Below are 18,512 nucleotides of genomic sequence, written 5' to 3'. Positions count from 1 at the left end.
GATTGTTCTGAAGATGCATGGTCAGTAGAAGGCTGTTTCTGTGGTTTGTGGCTCTGACGGGACATTAATATATTCATATATACGTGGCTTCATTTCTCCCTAACTCCTACGTCACATTTCTTAATCCTCGGCCAGATGCTGATGTTTCCTGAGGGAACCACGACCAACGGCAGCGCGCTCATCAAATTCAAACCCGGTGAGTCCCGTCTGGTTTGTCTTGACGTTCCACTCGCATTCCACGAGTTTGTTCACCTTTCCTACAATCGGGGCGGGAATGAGAGGAAAGGGCGCAGCAGCTGGTTGTTTTGCTTCTCTTTCTCATTCCAGTCTTTCCACTCTGTCTCTCTCTCTCTCTCTTCTTTTGTGTTTCTCTCCGCCATCAGGTGCCTTTCTCGCCGGGCTCCCGGTCCAACCGGTTCTGTTGCGTTACCCCAACAAGCTGGTGAGTGAAGCCGTTTGGGTGGCAGGCGGTTTTATTTAATGACAGCCGGCGACCTGAGGAGGCCGGTTTGATGCGCGCAAGCGTCCGTGTTTCCGAGTTCGGATCGCCTTTAAACGGGTTTCTGTCCGCGCTGAGTCAGGGAGGAATGCCGTTTATCTGAGGTTGTAAACAAACTGAAGATGTTTATATCCCCATTAGAGAACTTCTTCATGCACTCATTCACAAAAAACTAATATAAAACTGTGCTCCCTCCCTTTTTATATGTCCACAAACTTTACTAATTACCTCAATTACATTAATAATTTCATTTGTGGATATGAATTAAGTAATTAAGGCACTTATCCTTTTACTATGCATAGCTCTAGTTAGTCTCTATAATTAAGCTTTACTTTAGAAAGTCCCTACGACAAGATGATAATAAGTCATAATTGTTAGTTAGAGGCAGTTACTGAGGGTTGTATTGTTGGCAATATGCTGAGATGCTTGAAGCAGGTGCACTTCATATTTATACAATTATCTTATGCCCACAAATTAAATTAAACGTGGGAAAGATTTAATTAAATTGAGTCCACGCATTCTATCTCATGCTTACAAATGAAATTAAATGTAGTATTTTTATTTCTCTACGACCACTCAGTGGCAAAGTGCTTTAATGATTTATATGATTCAATAATAATAAAATAGAGTAAATAACTAACAGAGTAAATGTAAAAAATATATGTATTTTTATTAAGAGAGGGAATTATTATATAATGGTCATTATAGTGACAAGATGATTTCAAAATAGAAGCTGACTCTGTGTGTGTGTGTGTGTGATGAAGCGAAGACTATCAGCACTTTGTTGACTGCATGCTAAAGGACTGTCGCCCATCCAGATATGATTAGATCTTCAGAGATAATCCAAAAACAGAAATGATAGCCAATCAGGAACTATGTCACTGGAACAAAAGTCAAAATGTCCTTGTCATTGCGGTGATGATGCGCGAACAGGGGACGCTTTGTTCCGTCTCTGCTTGCTTGCACACACACACACACACACACACACACACACACACACACACACGTCTCTTACTCGTTTGTGCGTTCCCCACTTCCTTACCCCCTTTTTGGTTTCGGGCCCCCGGCTCGGACCGGGGGCCTTCATTGAGATCTCGGCTACGCACCTGTAACAGATTAGTGTTTGCCCCTTTGACATGATTTAAAAACCCCGCTTTAGTTTCCCGCAACAGAAGGTGTCTCCAGGTCAGGACCTCATTTCACCTCAATCACACACACACACACACACACACACACACACACACACACACACACACACACACACACACACACACACACACATTGAAAACAATGCCAGCTGTTAAAGAACAACAGCCGGTTGCGAAGGAGGGCATTTTGTTCTCTTCTCTTCCGTTGGCACCTTGTTGTGTCCACTGATTATGATCTTTTTATTGCTCTTCCTCAGGATACTGTGCGCTGGACATACAAAGGAACAAGCTGGTGAGTCCTAATTCCAGTATTTAAGCTTGGGAACATATTTTAACAACTTCCAGGACTTTGCACTTTCTCTCTCTCGTCTGTTTTCTGCTCAGAAACTTGATTTTATCTTTTTTTTTTACCTTGAGATATCAAAAGGAATTTTCTGTTGCAGTATATTTCCTGCTGTTGGGAAGGTTTTTCCTGCTTGGTGTGTCTCTGACAGAGCCTCTCTAGTATAATGCAACACAATGCAATAGCACCACAAGCCTTAAAAATGACCAGGAAGTTGAATCCACTGCTCTTATGTCCTCCATGAGGGAGGATTTATGGCTGCAGCTTTATTACACATATGAACTGTAACTGGGTGTGGACGGTGAGTTCATTTCTGGTCACATTAGTCATGTTGCCTCAAGAAGAAGCTGGCGTTGAGAAATATGATAATATATCCACCACTAGGGTCTTTATACTGCGTACCTTTTTAAAGTATCTCTTGAGGCTTTTTGGACACTTGAAAGTGTGACTTACAGTAGATGGACAGTTTAAAGAAGCAGACAGTAGTAAAAGCACAGGAGTAAAGTACTGCTGAGGACATCACTATGATTAATAGTATATGATATAATTAATATGACTTTAGACTAAATAAATCACTGTCTTTAACGTGTACGCTATATTTAAATCAGCTTCAGACTCTTTCTGAACTGAAGCGGTTCTCTTCGCTCACTCCAAAGCCACCAGACGTCTTTTGACAAAACCAGTAATATGACTAGTAATTGTAATTTTAAATTTGATATAATTTCTCTTAGGAAGGAGGCGCTGTTGCACACAACCTCTCAGTTCTACACCAACATAACCATTGAGGTAAGTTTACCGTTCATTAGATTAAACAGTAATAGTCATGTGTCACATGATGTGATGTAGGGGTGTACTGTGTGTTCAGTGTGTGACATCACTGTTGTGTGAAGTAGGAAATGATCACGTTCATCACCAGAGGAGTGATCAGTACTTTTGTAAAAAGTGTTGTGAATATTAAAATCCAACGTGTGTTTTTTTGCTATAAATGCTACTATAATTAAAGAAAGGTTTTTTCTTTCTCATCCTGCAGTTCCTTCCAGTTTACACTCCGTCCCAGGAGGAGAAGAACGACCCCAACCTGTACGCAGACAATGTTCAGAAACTCATGGCCAAGTAAGTATGCAGATGTTTTTTGATTTTTTAATGTCATGATATGGAAGAAATCAACAAACACTCGGACCTCTTGCCTCAGTTTCCCACAGACGGCACTAGATATTTAATAAGAGCCATATTTATTTTATGGATCGCACCTTGCTGTGTCTCTCTGTAGGTGCTTTGAGCAGCAGTATTTTGGGCTTAATTCACAGTATTAATTCATTTAGTGTACTGCATGCTTTTATTTTGCGTGAACCAACACACACCATCACATCGTTTCACAAAAACACATCTTGTGATTTGGAGAAAGTTCTGGAGGTTTCCGACACCCCTTGACCTCCTGTCACTGAGACGGCACGTGTCTCGGGTTATTGGATCGCTCCATTAGTTTTTCTGCTGTTTCACTTTGGATTAATTTCCTCCAAAATACACAGGAGTGTTCTAGTCCACAGCCGAGCGATGAAGCACGGGGGTTAAACGTGCTTGGTGTTAACACAGGACTTTATGTTATGAATAAGAAGGAAAAGAAAGTCTCCCATAATGCACCTCTCTGCCGCGCTACAGGGCCCTTGGAATCCCGTCTACAGACTACGTGATGGAGGGCCGGGTTCCTGTCAACAAGGTGGGGGGCCTCTCGCTGCCACTGGAGTCTCCTGCCAGGAAAACACTCAAACTGCTGCGCGGGAACGGGTGAGAGGAAATCTGTGTTTGTCTCCTGAACTCAGTCCTGTGAGATAGTTTTATTATATTTATCTCACCATCTTCATCTCTCTCTCTCTCTCAGGCTGGGAGCGAAAGAACTGGAAGCAGCACTGGACCGAATGATTGACAGGTGTCAGTCAGGAGCTCAGGGGTCAAAGGTCAGCGCGGAGGAGCTCTCCTCCATCCTCGGGCTGACGGACGGACAGACGGACGTCGCCGTCCGGGACATTTATTCCAAGGTTCCTACTATGATTACTTCTTCATCCTCACTGGGGTTTTTTCACTAAATGTGCTGCGGAGGTTTTGAGAGTCTGTGTTGTTGGACGGCTCGATGGTTCAGTCAAAGCTCCCAGTAACTGCAGAAGATGTACAGAAGAAGAAGATGAGCGTCTTTGAGTACCTAGAAAAGAGCTTTATCAAATTAAAGTATTATTATAAAGAAGTCTGTTGTCCAAAACATTGTTGAATATTATTCAGATTGGTTGTTTTAAATACCTGCTGAGTATAAAAACCTTCTGTATATTAAATAAAGATGACCTGCACCTAAGGTCATGAGAAAACTGAAATATAAATTAATATATTCATCCTAAAGTAAATGAAAGGATCTGAGAGCTGCAAGTTTCTTTAGTAATTTATCAACTAGCAAATCAGTTAAATACCAGTTTCTGTCTCCGCTTGCACTTTTAAAACACACCAGTACTTTAACTTTGATGTGAAACGATGTGAATACATCTTCCACAGCTGGCTGAAAATACAGATGTAGACTTTGAGGCTTTTTTAGAGCGTGACCGATACTTTTCCTCATTTATTTTTTGAGATCTCACACTTTTAAAACACACAAAGAAGTCAAAACTGTGTCCAAAAACTTGCAATAATGTGTTTTCTTTGTTTCAGGATGAGACTGTGGACCTCAGGCCGCTCTACCTGACTGTAGCCGCTCTGTCAGGACGCGTCAGCTTCAAGTCTTTACTTCACACGGCTTTCACTGTGAGTCCCACTGTTTTCTTCACGTTTCTGACCGGAGGTAAAGGATCCAACGTGTCAAAGACCCGTCTTGTTGTTTCCTCTTCTTCTAAATGTCTCGTCGTTGTCCAGATGTTCGACGCTGAGGGCCGAGGCCGTCTGCGTGCAGAGGAGCTGACGGACCTCATGGCCGCGCTGCTGGATTTCCCTCAGCGCCACACGGCCGAGCTCTACGCCCGGGCCTCCGGACACGGCCGGCTCTCTGAGGGTGAGCGTCTCTCAGACGAGTGTGCTGTGGTAGTCGTAGAATAATAGTGGGCCTCTATCGTTTCCGTGAAGAAGGCTGAATTAAATTGTCCTCTTTTTTTCAAGTTTGTTTTATTATTTAAGAGCTAAACTTTGAAAGAATTGAGAGCACGGTGAAGCTCTGGAGGTTTTGAGAGTTCCTGTTTGCTGCTGTAGTCATGTAAATGTCCCTACTGCGGGTCTAATAAAGGAATATCTCATCTAAATATTCAAATACAGCAAGTATAGCGGTTAATGTTAAGCCCATTGGGGGACCCTTTTTATATCAGGAAAATCAAGAAAAAATCATTGTATAAATCCCAACCCCCAAAAAAACAAAACATGTTAGGTATCAAATTAAACATAAAAATCAGGGCTGCAATGATATATAATCCTGATGTACAACTCAAACAATAAATAGGGTTAGGGCTAGGGCTTAAAGGGCTACACACACTTTGTCAAAAAAGAATCCTATTTCATATGTATGATTGTTATAATTGAAAAAATATCCTGATACAGTCTCTCTCTCTCTATTTATTTATATATATATATATATATATATATATATATATATATATATATATGTGTATACAATTTTTAAATGTCCATAAAAATATATCTCAGGGGTCGTCCGTTTACTATTCGATTAAAAAAGGGCCCCTTAAGGCAAAAGTTGCTGCCTTACCGGATGTGCAAATACCTTTTTTATTTGTCTGTTTACTCTTCTTCTGTCAGATATTTTTAGTTACTTAATGAAGCAAAAAGGCAACCGACACGTGCGTTTCATCAGGTGACAAATTACTGTAAAGAATTCAAATGAAATCCACCGCTTCTCCCAACAGAGAATCTTCTGCGAGTGCTGACGACCCACCCGACCTATCAGAGAGTGACGAGCGAGTACATGCAGCCCGAGGAGGCGGGCTCCCAGCCGGCCGACGGGACGACTGTCAACAACAACAGGAGCGCGCACGACGACGACACATCCCTCCACGGCAACAAAAAGTTTGAATGAGGAAGTGGATTCTGCTTTTTACAGGACATTAAGTCAAGTTGTGCTCATCATCGTTGAATGCAGCTAGCAAGACACATTGAACCGGAATAACCGTCGACAAAGGATTGTATTTTTTTAGGTGTGTGTGTGTGTGTGTGTGTGTGTGTGTGTATTTTAAAATCTATATCACTGTACAGTGAACTTTAAAAAACCAAAGAATGTCTTATGTTGTGACTGCAGTGGCTCTGAGGTGTGAATGTGTGTCTTGTATGTTTGAAGACTTCAAAGTTTACCAGTGCAATTCTTTTTAATTGCCCAACAGATATCTTGTCCAGATGCTGTTAAAAGAATCCATTACCTTCCATGAAATGTCTTATTTATGTAATTCCCTCTTTTGTATGTGGATTTAGTTTGTTTTCTTAAACGGGACAATGGTATGTGCAAAAAAGAAAATCTCTGTAAATCAAAAAGTTTATTTTACGTAAATGAATTCCTACATTTTTGCGCGTGAATATTGTTTATACTTAACAATAAATTAAACTGTGAATTATTCGTCAGGAGGTCCTCTCTCTCAATCACATACTTTCTGTATCTTTCATCCCAAAACGCACAACACTCATCACTCTTCCTCTCAGCGTTTTCTTCCTCTTCTCGGCTTCCTCTCGTCTCCACCCGGCGGCCGGCTGTGTGTGTTCGTTTTGCACAAGAGGAAGTCGTGATACTTCGAGGGTAACTTTGAGTGAAGACACGTAGAGAAGCGCGGGCCTGATGCTTTTGAGGCCTTTCCATCCTTCGCCTTCACACTGCTTCTCGTTGAGGGTGGGCTCCATTTACAGCCGGAGGCTCCCGTCTCGGACGCACCTCCGGGACTTGAGCTGATCGTCTCCGTCTCGCTCGCCCTCTGATGCGCCGGCCTTTTCGTCGGACTCTCCACAAGGCCCTGGCGTGCCTCCTCATCCTCTCCTCCATTTATTCTATCGCCTGCCGGGTTTGCTGGTCGATGCGTCGCCTCCGTCCCTCGTGACGCACTTTGTGGCCACGTCTCGATCCCTGAGACGTGGTCACGTTTACTCTCGGCCGTTGGGCTCCGTGGTCGACTCCCTGGACCCAGAGCGGAGTTCAAACTTGTCTCGATCTCCCGACTTTTCACAAAAGAGGACTCTCTTTCCTGGACCGGCGGTTCTTCCCCTGACGAGTCCTTTGTCGAGTCTTTTGTTGAGCGAGTGTCGGTCTGAACCTTTGGGCTCTGCGGAGAAGGTTCAGCTAGAGACGCCTCGTCCTCGCTGGTCTTCTCCCTCCGGTTTCTCAGACTTAAAACCGTCAGCGTCTGCCGCCCGGCTTCCTCCTCCCTCACCTTCACTTCTAGTCTGCCGTCGTCCTGAGTTTCCATCTTTGAGTGGTTTCCTCTCCCTTTGGCGTTCATGCCGGGCGGACGAGGAGTCGGCTGCTCTCTTTCCGCGGTTGTCGTGCTCCTGGTTCTTCTTGCGATACTGGACTTTTGAGCCCCCTCAACGAACTCGTTCTCCTCCCCTGGGATCTCGGTCGACGGGGCACTTCCTGCCCCCGTTCCCCTGCTCACATCGGGGTCCTTGACCTCCTGCTTGAGCGTCTGCATCTCCTCTACGGGTTTTTGACGACGTTCCCTCTCTCCGATCTTTGGTCTCGGTGTTTGGCTTCTTCCTGACGACGACCGTCTCTTCTGTTTTTCATAAACCACCCCGTCCCTCTCTGATTTCTTCTCACCATTTTCACATGCTTTCTTCTCCTCTGCTCCCTCTGTTACGGGTCCGCCTCTCTGTATTGCTTTGGGGTTTTCAGTTTGACTCGACAGCCTCTGACTGCATCTGTCTTTTGTCTTTTTGTCTTTACTCTCCTTCTTCCGTTTGGAGCTCTGTTTGTTCGACGTTTCCTCCCTTGCTGCTTTGCCGACCTCTTTTCTCTCCGTCTCGCCCTGCTGTCCCGCCCTGAGTCCAGAGGACGGCGGGTCTGATAAAACGACATCCGCTGGGGGATCGCAAGAGTCTGCATTAAAGGACTCAGGGGTTGCTTCAGGATGAGCGTTTGGGTTTATGTTCTCCGGACTGCGTGGATCTCTCATCGGAGGCAGCGGGCGAGGAGCTGGAAGGCCGGCTGGCAAATCGGCTCTGAAACCGGGAGCCGGATCCTCGACGGCAGCAGTGCGAGGGTCCTCGTTGGCCCCTGAAGCACTCGGGGTTGAGGGGGACTCGGAGGCAGGAGGGTCCCCCGGTAGAGGTCCTTCCTGAGGCTTTTGGGACGCCGAAGCTGACCGTGTGTCCCCGAGGTTTGAGAGGGACGTCGAGGCTTCTTCCGGCTTTGCGGCCGGAGGCGTCTCCACCGACGCACCGGCGTCTCCCGCCGCCGAAGCCGAAGCCATACCGGCGGCTGCAGGGGAGGTTTTGGGAAGCAACTGCAGAGAAGCCAGAAAGTCCATGAAACGGCAGCCGTCGTGGTCGAGGGGAGACGTCGAGGCATCGCCGGGGCTGTCGGCTTGTGAAGGGAGGACGGGAGAAACGATGGTCCGGCCTTCTCCTGGGCTCGTGTTCCCCGGAGGTGTTCTGTGTCCGTCCTGGTTTGGGCTCGTGTCGGACCGTGAGCCTGGAGGATCCCAACCGGGTGGAGCCGGTTCCTCCACACGCAAAGCCGCCGGAGCCGCTTCTTCGGGGCCAGGAGTCACGCTGTCGGAGTCGGACAGCTCCGCTAACCGCTGCTGGATCACATTCATGAGCTGTTGAGCCAGAGGAGAAATACAAGATTTTTAGGAACTTTTCCAAGTGAGGCCTGTTCTCTCTCTGCAACCCTTTTCTTGCATGCCAAATGCTATGACATTGTCTTATTATAATTCTATGCTTGAAATCGTACAGTATTTATTATCATGTTACCTCCAGCAAAAGTTCTCTGTATGAAAGAAGGTCAATGGGATCTGGACCGAGGGCGGGGTCCAGGCACTCTGTTTTCAGCGTCGACTCCACCTGAGAGAAAAAGATGAAATTAAAGAGGGACTCCAGCGATTTAAATAATATACAAATATATACATTTAGAGGACTTGTGGTGGACAGATCTTTACAAAGAATCCTTAAAACCGAAGCAGCAGAAGCTTTCCTGACCGTCCTGACTTTTACTCGCTAGCATGAGCCACGCCCTCTGTATCCTACATTTCCCATAATGCAACTTGATAGCGTCCCAAGTACACACCAGAGATGTGCCGTCGGTCGTAGGATTAAAAATGGCGTCGGCAGAAGTTCGATACTCCTCCCGCATCACCTGCAAAAACAAAAAAATGGCATTTTACGCCATTTTTTTCTCACATCGGCATTTTTAAGATGGCGCTAAAGCTGAGATTAGCTCGTAGGTCGACCTCCTGCCCTCGAGGCAACGAAACACAACGTTTACGCTGCGTATTGTCGTGTTTTATCACCTCTAGCTCTTCCAGGGGAAGAAGGTCAACGGGCTTTGGGTCTGGAGAACGGAGGGAATCCACCTGAGAGACGGATGAGCACAGATTGAGACTCCCAGTCTGTGAACACGTTTAATGTCGTGGAACAAAAAGACACAGGATCCAAAACAAAATGATCTTTTTGTCGTGATTAAATCGTTCATGTATTCCGTTAATGCCATCGATAGCTCACCTCCGTGACAAAGTCCCCACGGCTGCACCGCTCGAACATGTACTCCAGGAAAGGGATGTTCTCTGTCGTCAGTTTCTCCTCTTCATCCTGTGAGTGACAGGACAGGATTTAGGCGTTGATGTTAATTTAAATTAAATTAAATTATAGACAGTTGTTGTTGTTTTTTTTACAATTTTTCTATTTTTAGATTTCACATCACAACATATGGTCGGGCACCTTGGGACCGAGGGAGTTTATGATCGTCATATATTCCTTGAAGTTGCGTTCTGCCACTGCTTCTTCGTCCAAAGAGGGAAGAAGTCCAGGAGAAAGCTTGGGTGTTGCTCTTTCGACTGTATTTTTGTTCTGCTCTTCTTCTGTGAGGAAAGACACTTTTTTTTAAAACAGGGGAGAGAAAAGCGACTAAAATCAACCACTTTAATTTCCTTGAGATCTCGAAAAAATGACGAGGAAAAGTATTCGTCACATAACTTTACATAAAAGTACTAATACAACAATGTACAAATACTCCATTACAAGTCACATTTCTGCATTCACAATCTCACTTCAGTAAAAGCACAACAGCCGATGATAAATGTATTTAAAGTATCAAAAGTAAAAGTAATGCTGCAGTAAAAAGCCCTCTGTGGGAGACACATTAGGCTGATATTATAGTGTATAAAGTAGTCTATTATGGGATAGACCAACAGTTGATGGCCGCTAAACGAAAGCTGAAATCTGAGGCTGATGGGAATGTCATATTTGGTCGTAAAACAAAAGTATTGGACGAACTGAAATGTTGAGCTGCACACGTAGTTGTCGGGGCGACACACACACACACACACTCACACACACACACACACACACACACACACACACACACGCACACACACACACACACACACTGGTGTCCATGAACAATACATCATGGCAATCCATCAAACGGCTCTTGATGTATACTTGCCTTTCCTGTAACTCCTTGACCTTTGACCTTCTGGCTCTTCAAGCTGCTCTTTCCCTGTCGCCGCTGCTGTGGTTCCTCTCGAGACCCTGGAGGGGGGCAAAAATGTTGACTCCAAGTTTGAGTTTGGTGCGGAGGTGACGGGGCTGATGTCGAGTGGGAAGCAAGGGGTGAAGAGCTCTGGGAAAAGTGGAGTCAGCCCAGGAAAGGACCCGTAGTCGCCTGCGGGTGAAGCCTGGAGGCCGAGTGACGGGGGACACGCTCCAGGCAGGACGTTTAGGAAAGGGGGACGGTCCTCAGCTCGGGGTTGGAAGGGGTCCGTCAAGTTGAGGATCAGATGCCGCACACATGGCGGCTCCACGTCTGTTGGTTCGTGGATGTCCGGCTCCCGGACCAGCTGGAGGTCACGTGGGGGGAAATAAGAAGCGGGCAGGGATCCTGACTGAGCGGCATCAGGCTCCACGTCGCTGAGAAGGATCTCAGGAAGGGAAAACAACACCGGGTCCATCGTTTATCGCTGTCAGAGGAAAGTGGGATCACCAACAGCAATTGGAATGATTACAACAGCAGAGATGCACAAATTGCATTTTTTAAATGTCTTCTAGCGCCTATAACTGCAGGAGGTGATACAGTACTTATTGAGTGTAGAATATTAAAAAAAATACAGATTGATGATTTAAAGGGAACATACATGTGAATAAACCTTAAGCCAACTGAAATGTTTACCTCCTTAAATGTAAAATGACAGCAGGTTTATTTTAATAATTGGAGTTTTTAAACCAAAAATAATTTCTAGATGTGTTTGTCTAGGATATACTTAATATTACTGTTCCACCAACACATAAACACAACATTAACACAACATTACACGTGTTATATAACAATGATATATATATTTATATATACACACATAAACAGTGTTATAAGAAGAAGAATCAGTAATCTAATCTAAGATATACAGTATCTTATTATGCTCTTATTGCCCCTTATGCAATATGTCAACCGCCATTTTTAAATAGAAGTTTAGCTCAGTTTCAAGTGAAAAGCAATTTTCAGTGACAAATAAAACAAATGATCGGTCAAATATGATCATTGTGCCTACCTTTCTTTCATGTGAGGAATGAATCGTCTTCAACCAATGAATCAGTTTGCATCGCAGCATGTTTAAAAACAAACTGGATTCAGGTTGATTTGTTTTCTTTTGACAGAAGACTGTCATAGAAATATTCCACACCTCTGACAGTTTTATATAATTTATTATTTTATTTATACTTTATATATATTACATTCATACCCAAGCAAATATTTAGTATTTTTTGCACTGATTCAAATGTATTAAATACAGCTGTATTATACAACCAATATTAAAAACTAAATATTCACGTATGTGTTCAGCAAATTAATTATTATCTTGTTGTTCATAAAACACCAATAAGACCAGAAATGTTAAACAAAATCGTTGGAATATGTTTTTTTATTCGTTTATACAATTGTATATTGTATCAAATTAATCTAAAAACTATTTCATGACTATGAAACTCAATTACCCAGGATGCCAAGCGCTCTGATTTCTAAACCGGATATCCGCTCTGCTGTCCGCGCGAGGAGAAACTCCGCCACACGTGGGATCCCGCAGACGAAGAGCTTGTTAGCTGCGACTTTCGAGTTGTTTTACGCGATAAAACAAAGTGTTTCATACATTTTGAGGCTCTTAAAACGCGTCAAGATGTTCCTGCAGTTCTACGTGAATGAGGCCGGAGAACGAGTCTACACTCTGAAGGTAAGGCCGCGTTGTGTTTACGTCCTTCCCCTCCAAATGTATTCTGTTAAAATACCTTGTACTTCTTTAAAGTAGCCCATACATACTGTAGTGTATTTAATGAAATGTGTCATACTGTTGGTTGACGCACGTTAGCTCGAGGCCTTAATGTAATCTGCAATGTTTAATGGGAAACGAAATACACAGACAAATAAAGGTTATTTTAAATGTTAAGAGTTTGTGACTTGCAACTTCCATTTAATCCATTTGGTGAAAAGTAAAGATTATTAAATGTAATCAATCCAGTTGCAAAACCTGTAACTGTTTGCATATCCAACTCATTATTATTTATCTTGCAGGGTTTTTTCTTCACCTGAAATAAGACCACTTTTGCTAACGTCACAAAAACTGATAAATGTCCTTAATTAAATGGTAGCTATGGCTACCATGAGTAACACCACACAAAGAAAATAACAGAAGAAAATATGTATAAACATACATTTATTTTGTTATAAATGGCATGTAACATAGACAGTGTGCTATACATTAAGATACAATAAAAACATAACTTTCCATAGTAGTTCTGCTCAAGCAGATGAAGTTATTGTAGTTATTAGGTTGCATAACAAGATATATATATTGACTTGTTCTGCAAAACAGTTAACTAGTTAATCGTAAGGAATAAAAAAACTTGTATTAATTAAAGTAAAAAATACTCTTTTTCCAGCATTTGTTTTTTCTTTATTTAATTTGAAATCAATTGAAATTGTCAGGCATATCTTACATCTTTTATATATAAGTTTTACAGACTTGCCTATTAATCCGTTAATCAGGATAATGATCGATACATTAAAGCTAATGAAAATAATGATTTGCTGCAGCACTAGGACATTCATGCATTTTATTTTATCATCTCCCCGCGCAGGAATGAACTGCTTTGCTTTCTCTCTCCTGTCCCCAACAGAAGATTTGTCCCGGTGGACACCCCACCAGCTCGGCCCACCCGGCCCGCTTCTCCCCAGACGACAAGTTCTCCCGGCACCGGGTGACGGTGAAGAAACGCTTCAACCTTCTGCTCACCCAGCAGCCCAGACCCATTCTGTGAGCGGTGGAGGGACTGGGGGGGTCAGGCCGAGAAGTGGAGCGCCGCAGGCCAAGATTGGTACTGTAACGTTTATAAAAACACACATTCAGGATCACACCTTAAGAACGTGCAGTCTGGATTTTCCCTCGGTTTCACCCACATTTCGGGAGCTGTCCTTGCATTGGATATCATCTGTCATCGATGTCGAGGATCTTCTTTTTATGGACTGTTATTTGTTGACATTCATTAGATAATGCTATAATTTTGTTTTCATATGGAATAAATGTTTGGTTGATGGTTTGTTGTCGGGTGTTTCTTGGTGTATGAAGTCCAGATAAAGAATGAAACCTGAATGTTAGTGGAGTAATGTTACAAATGCAGATGCATGAGGGCTCAATTCGTGGTTTTAATGAAAAGACTTAATCGTATGTTACAGTCACCAGATCGAAATCTCAACTGAACTCATATGAGAAGTTTTCATCCTTAGTTTCCACCATTATCAAAATGCCAAATGAGAGAATTTATTTTAGAAGAATGTCATTTGTATGTTTCTTTATCCTTATGGCTGTTTATAGATGACCGGTCACTTCCAAATGCTGAAGGTAAAATGTTACTTATAGACTGCAGTGGTTGTGATAATGTGCAACCTGCAAAGATGTCAACTTAAAATTTGAAATATTTGTGCCGGAAGGGGGAGACTTATTTTTAAACGTCCTTTCAAGAATTTCTTAAATAAAATATCAGGAAATTGAGGTTAATTGAAAAAGTTATAAAACGTATGTTGTGCTGACCCTGCAGATTTGTTTTTTCTTCAGATACAACAAAACAGATGTCACCATTTTCCATCTCTACCTGAATGAAACAACCGAAATGAATAGCATGGAAACGTATTTACCGACCATGTACAAACTCTTTGAATCTTATAAACCGGTGTTTGTTAAGAGCCGGCAAAAGGACACGCTTCACATACATATTCAATATTAGATCTACACATTTACTCTGCCTGGTTTGGTGGATGAGACACTCGATCATTTACTGAAGTCAAAGTTTCCATACAACAATGTAAAAACTACCTGAAGTAAAACAACAGGAGTAGCAGCAAAATATACTTGTATTAAAATATATACTTCTGCCAAAGTGGCCACAGTGACACAAATATTATGATGTATAATATTTGATTAATACAGCTGCGCTAGTCCTTAACAGGACATTGTATTTTGTAAGTTTATCAAACATCATTACAGTTATAATGTAACTATAGTATAAAAAGTAGCGAGTGTAATACTTTCCTCTGAAAGGTAGTTGAGTAGAAATATTACAGAACATGGAAATACTAAAGTACAAGTACCTCAAAATGGTATTCAAGCACACAAAATAATGATTACCAGTGGTGACACTGCCTATTTTATACTATACATCTGCTTTAACTTCATATTTATAAACATATTGGTATTTATGTCACTATTATAATGATTATGCATTTAAAAATGTAAATTTGAAGCATGTAGCATTGGAAAAAACTTTTAAACTGTCGTTTATTTATCATAATTTATGGACTACACTTCCCGGCCCAGCGCACGAGCCGCTTGTCGTCCTCACGCATGCGCTGTCTTGTAGGAACGACGGCAAGCGACAGAGGACCAGCCAGGCGCGCTCGCATGTTTTTTTTTGTTGGGTCGGTTGGACAAAAAAAGAAAGTGCTATAAAACCTGGGAGAGGAGCCAAATCTTCCCAGATGTAACTGAAAAAAGACGTATGGCGGAGGCGTTCTTCACGGGGAATTTGAGCCAGGTATGCGCTTTTACGTGACTAACGTGTACACTTCGATATTTCCCAGCGAGCATTTGTCGCTGTCAGTGAAATAAACCGGAGGTCCGCGGAGTTGATCAGCGGCATTGCTAGCTAACGTCGGTTAGCTGGACCAACTGAAAGCGAAGCGGCCAGGGGCTCGCATCGATACAAGCCCCGGGTACGGACAGACACCCCGGGGGATGATGCCCCAACCGCCCGACATGCCGCTCTCCATTGTACGGTTGTCAACGTTCATCAGCGCCGAAGCTAATTCCACCGACCGTTTGTTTCATTTCTACTGCGCGCGCCTTTCTCTCGAATTTAGCCGGTTTTTCTAATGCGTGTTGTTGCCTGGAAACCCTGAAACCGCAGCTTCTGGTCGGTTGCCGCATTCCGCATTCCGGGGTCGAAAAACAGAAACATCTGCTCATGTGTTTCACATTTTAAATATGTTTTACATTTTATTGTGAAAGATTATAACGTCGTATTAATATCGGGAGGTGTTCACTGACCGGTTCAAGCCAGAATTATTATGGCGAGCTTAATTGGCTTACGGCGGCAGTTCGCACGCGGGGATCACCGTCCAACGGGCGATCTTTAAGTTGCTGCTGGCGGATGATTAGAGGATGGTTATCCTCGTTAATGGAGGCGTGTTTAGCTAAACGCGTGTCCCATGGATCATATTGATTAACGCCAGTGCCCGGGGGCAGAGACCGTCTAGAGGTAAGGGAGCCGATCACATTGTCTCCCCTTTATACTTTTGTTATTGGCCATTATTGTGACGGCGTTGAGGGGAGTAGTCCCGGTGTTTTGATGCGGTACTTTTGAATGACGGTCTTTGTAAACTATGCTGAAGATTGGTTAACTTAATGTTAAATGACAGGTGATGTTACAGCCGTTCACTGGTCATTAAACGTGGATAACAGCCCAGAAAAAAAAAAAAAACATTTAACAACCTGCACCCGTCAAGGATTTTTAATTTATAGTATTTGAACAAAATAACAAAAAGTCTCATGTCATATTGACTTTACATCAACTAGGGGACGTATTTGTTTATGACACGTGGGGAACTGTGTATTTGAGCATTTGCTGACTTTGTGCCCTGCAATATATATATATGTATATATATATATATATATATATATATATATATATATATATATATATATATACAACAAAACTAGTATTAGTGATACAGCAGTGTGGTATTTGTGTAACTGAGCACAATAACGATCATCTTATATGCACAAGTAACTGCTTTAAAAAAGAAAAGGAAAAAGTACAAATCAGAGCTGAATTTCCAGAAAGCAGAACAAAATGTTCTGAACCTTGTGACGCTCTTTATATTACTGCTGAGACCAACAGTGGACAGAAACAGGAAACTTAACATGTTATAGTAACCACGTATGTTGTCGTAGTTCATGATGATAAGAGGAACAAACGTGTGCAGTCACACACACAGAAGAAGGAGAACACCCATGTTTCACAATGCAACATGCTGCGATAAAGCTGTGCCAGGGTATTGATAACACCCTGTGGGAAAACCGTCCCAAGATGTATTAATACATTAGTCACACAGTGCGGGAGAAGATTACGAGGCCGCTGACGTTGACATTTTCTCCTCGTGTGTCCAACTGGTTTCCTCTCGCCTCCGAACTCTCTTCCAAAGCTGTGCCACTGAGTTGTATTAGAGACCCGTGATTGCCCATAAGGTCTGAATGTGTTTGTCTAGACTAGAGTCTAGACTAATAACGTCTCCGGGGTGTTTTCCAGCCACCTTTTGCACCAACGCTGGGATAGGCCTTGGCTCCCCCGGCGTATCGGGACAAACGCTGGAAGCTGGAAGTTTGTGCAAATTAAACTCAACCCCCCTCTTTTGAGGGGGACTTGTTTTTTTAGTTGAACCAGCAAAACGAGTATTGCGTCTCTTTATCTCCCCCCTCCCTTCCTGTCCATCTCTGAGTGTGGACAGAGGGTGTGAGGCAGCGTTTGAAAACAGGAAAGTGAGCTATGCAGAGTGAGAGAAAACAGCCAGCAGCTACTGCCACAACCGGTTGGAACCGCTCTCCTTTAATAATTAAATTATGAACCCAAGCTAAAACAACAATTCAGCCATATCCACCTGTCTTGTCCCTTTTTTTTTCTTCCCCAAGAAGAGGAGGAGGGCACATTGAGTGGATGACTCTGCACCTGCAAGGCTCTCGGGCCATCGGTTTGACTCACGCTAGTTATTGTTTAACACCTCCCTTCATGCCCCCCCCCCCCGGTCAAATATTTCTAAGAATTAGTTTAGCTCGGTTAACGTACTACAAAAGATAGGAATGTCCCATTTATTTAAATACATAAAGGAAAGGAGGAAGGGGCGGGCGTGTTAAAGCCTGCATCTGTTGCTCTGAGAGCACAGAGGTGGACTTGACGGTGTCGCTGGATTGTTTCCCTAAAAAGTGAAACCTATTAAAGAGGAAGTTCTTTAATACCGATTATATGTTTCTCTACTTGTAAAAACGCACAAACGCTGCTTGGCAAAGAGAACGCCTGCCACCACAAGATCTGAAACGATTTGGTGAAAATCTGCAAATCAAACTACGTGTTGTCGAGACAATTGTGTCAAGAGCAGTGCCGCTTTCCCTCATTTTCATTCCCCGTAACATTTACTAACTAACTAATTTCTGCTTCATTGTTTTTCTCTCTTCTCTCTCTCCTTTCCGGATGATGACACCTTCCCGTCCCACCCCCCCACCCTGGTTGTGACCACCGATGGGTGCCGTCATTAGAGGGACATTTGTGCTTTTGCTTGAGAAGTGGCGGAGAGAAGGACGAGCAGCCACAGTCCCCCATCCGAGACGATCCGAGACGAGGCGGAGGAAGAAAAGACGGATTCGATGAGGGAGAAGAGAGCTTGATGAGAAAAAAGGAACGATTCCACCTGAAAGAGGCGCCCTCACCTCTCCGTGTACGCGTGCTCGTCGTCCCTGATAGCGGCGTGTTGCTGGCGCACCACATGTTCATGCATTCGTAGGACGGGAATTTGTACTTCTGTGTCACTTCTCAGTCCTCTACATTTCAAACGGGATCAGAAGGATCCTCGACACCCGTAGGCACAGAACGGAGGCCTGTTGCCGATTTTTCTTTCACATGCCTGCGGGCAGCCAACCACTTTGCCTCAATGGAGAACTACAGCTGCAGAAGAACGGATTGTAGAGGCCGGCGATACCTCAGCACCACATGGGAGATAGCCTAGCTCAGCACAGCTCACTAGCTATTC

General features: G+C 43.5%; 2 protein-coding genes across 2 annotated transcripts in view; both read left to right on the top strand.

The window, feature by feature from the left end:
- Positions 1-6,571, top strand: part of lpcat4 (lysophosphatidylcholine acyltransferase 4) — a gene marked incomplete at its 5' end in the record, with an annotated part of 9,976 nt that extends 3,405 nt beyond the window's left edge. The window contains 10 exons of the mRNA XM_079214844.1: positions 136-196; positions 384-442; positions 1,905-1,939; positions 2,722-2,776; positions 3,021-3,103; positions 3,650-3,775; positions 3,870-4,026; positions 4,682-4,774; positions 4,883-5,018; positions 5,878-6,571. Coding sequence (XP_079070970.1) covers positions 136-196; positions 384-442; positions 1,905-1,939; positions 2,722-2,776; positions 3,021-3,103; positions 3,650-3,775; positions 3,870-4,026; positions 4,682-4,774; positions 4,883-5,018; positions 5,878-6,047 — 975 coding nt within the window. The 3' untranslated portion in view covers positions 6,048-6,571. The remainder of the gene's footprint in view (positions 1-135; positions 197-383; positions 443-1,904; positions 1,940-2,721; positions 2,777-3,020; positions 3,104-3,649; positions 3,776-3,869; positions 4,027-4,681; positions 4,775-4,882; positions 5,019-5,877) is intronic.
- Positions 6,572-12,230: 5,659 nt separating this feature from the next.
- On the top strand, positions 12,231-13,756 carry nop10 (NOP10 ribonucleoprotein homolog (yeast)). The gene is made up of 2 exons (XM_079214875.1): positions 12,231-12,393; positions 13,337-13,756. The coding sequence occupies exons 1-2, from the start codon at positions 12,340-12,342 to the stop codon at positions 13,475-13,477; spliced, it is 195 nt and encodes a 64-aa protein (XP_079071001.1). The 5' UTR covers positions 12,231-12,339; the 3' UTR covers positions 13,478-13,756.
- The last annotated feature ends 4,756 nt before the right edge of the window (positions 13,757-18,512 follow it).

This window comes from Taurulus bubalis, assembly GCF_910589615.1.
Source record: "Taurulus bubalis genome assembly, chromosome: 3".
NCBI classification, from domain to species: Eukaryota; Metazoa; Chordata; class Actinopteri; order Perciformes; family Cottidae; genus Taurulus; species Taurulus bubalis.
Note: the sequence above shows the minus strand (reverse complement) of the source record. Positions and strands in the feature narration are given on the sequence as shown.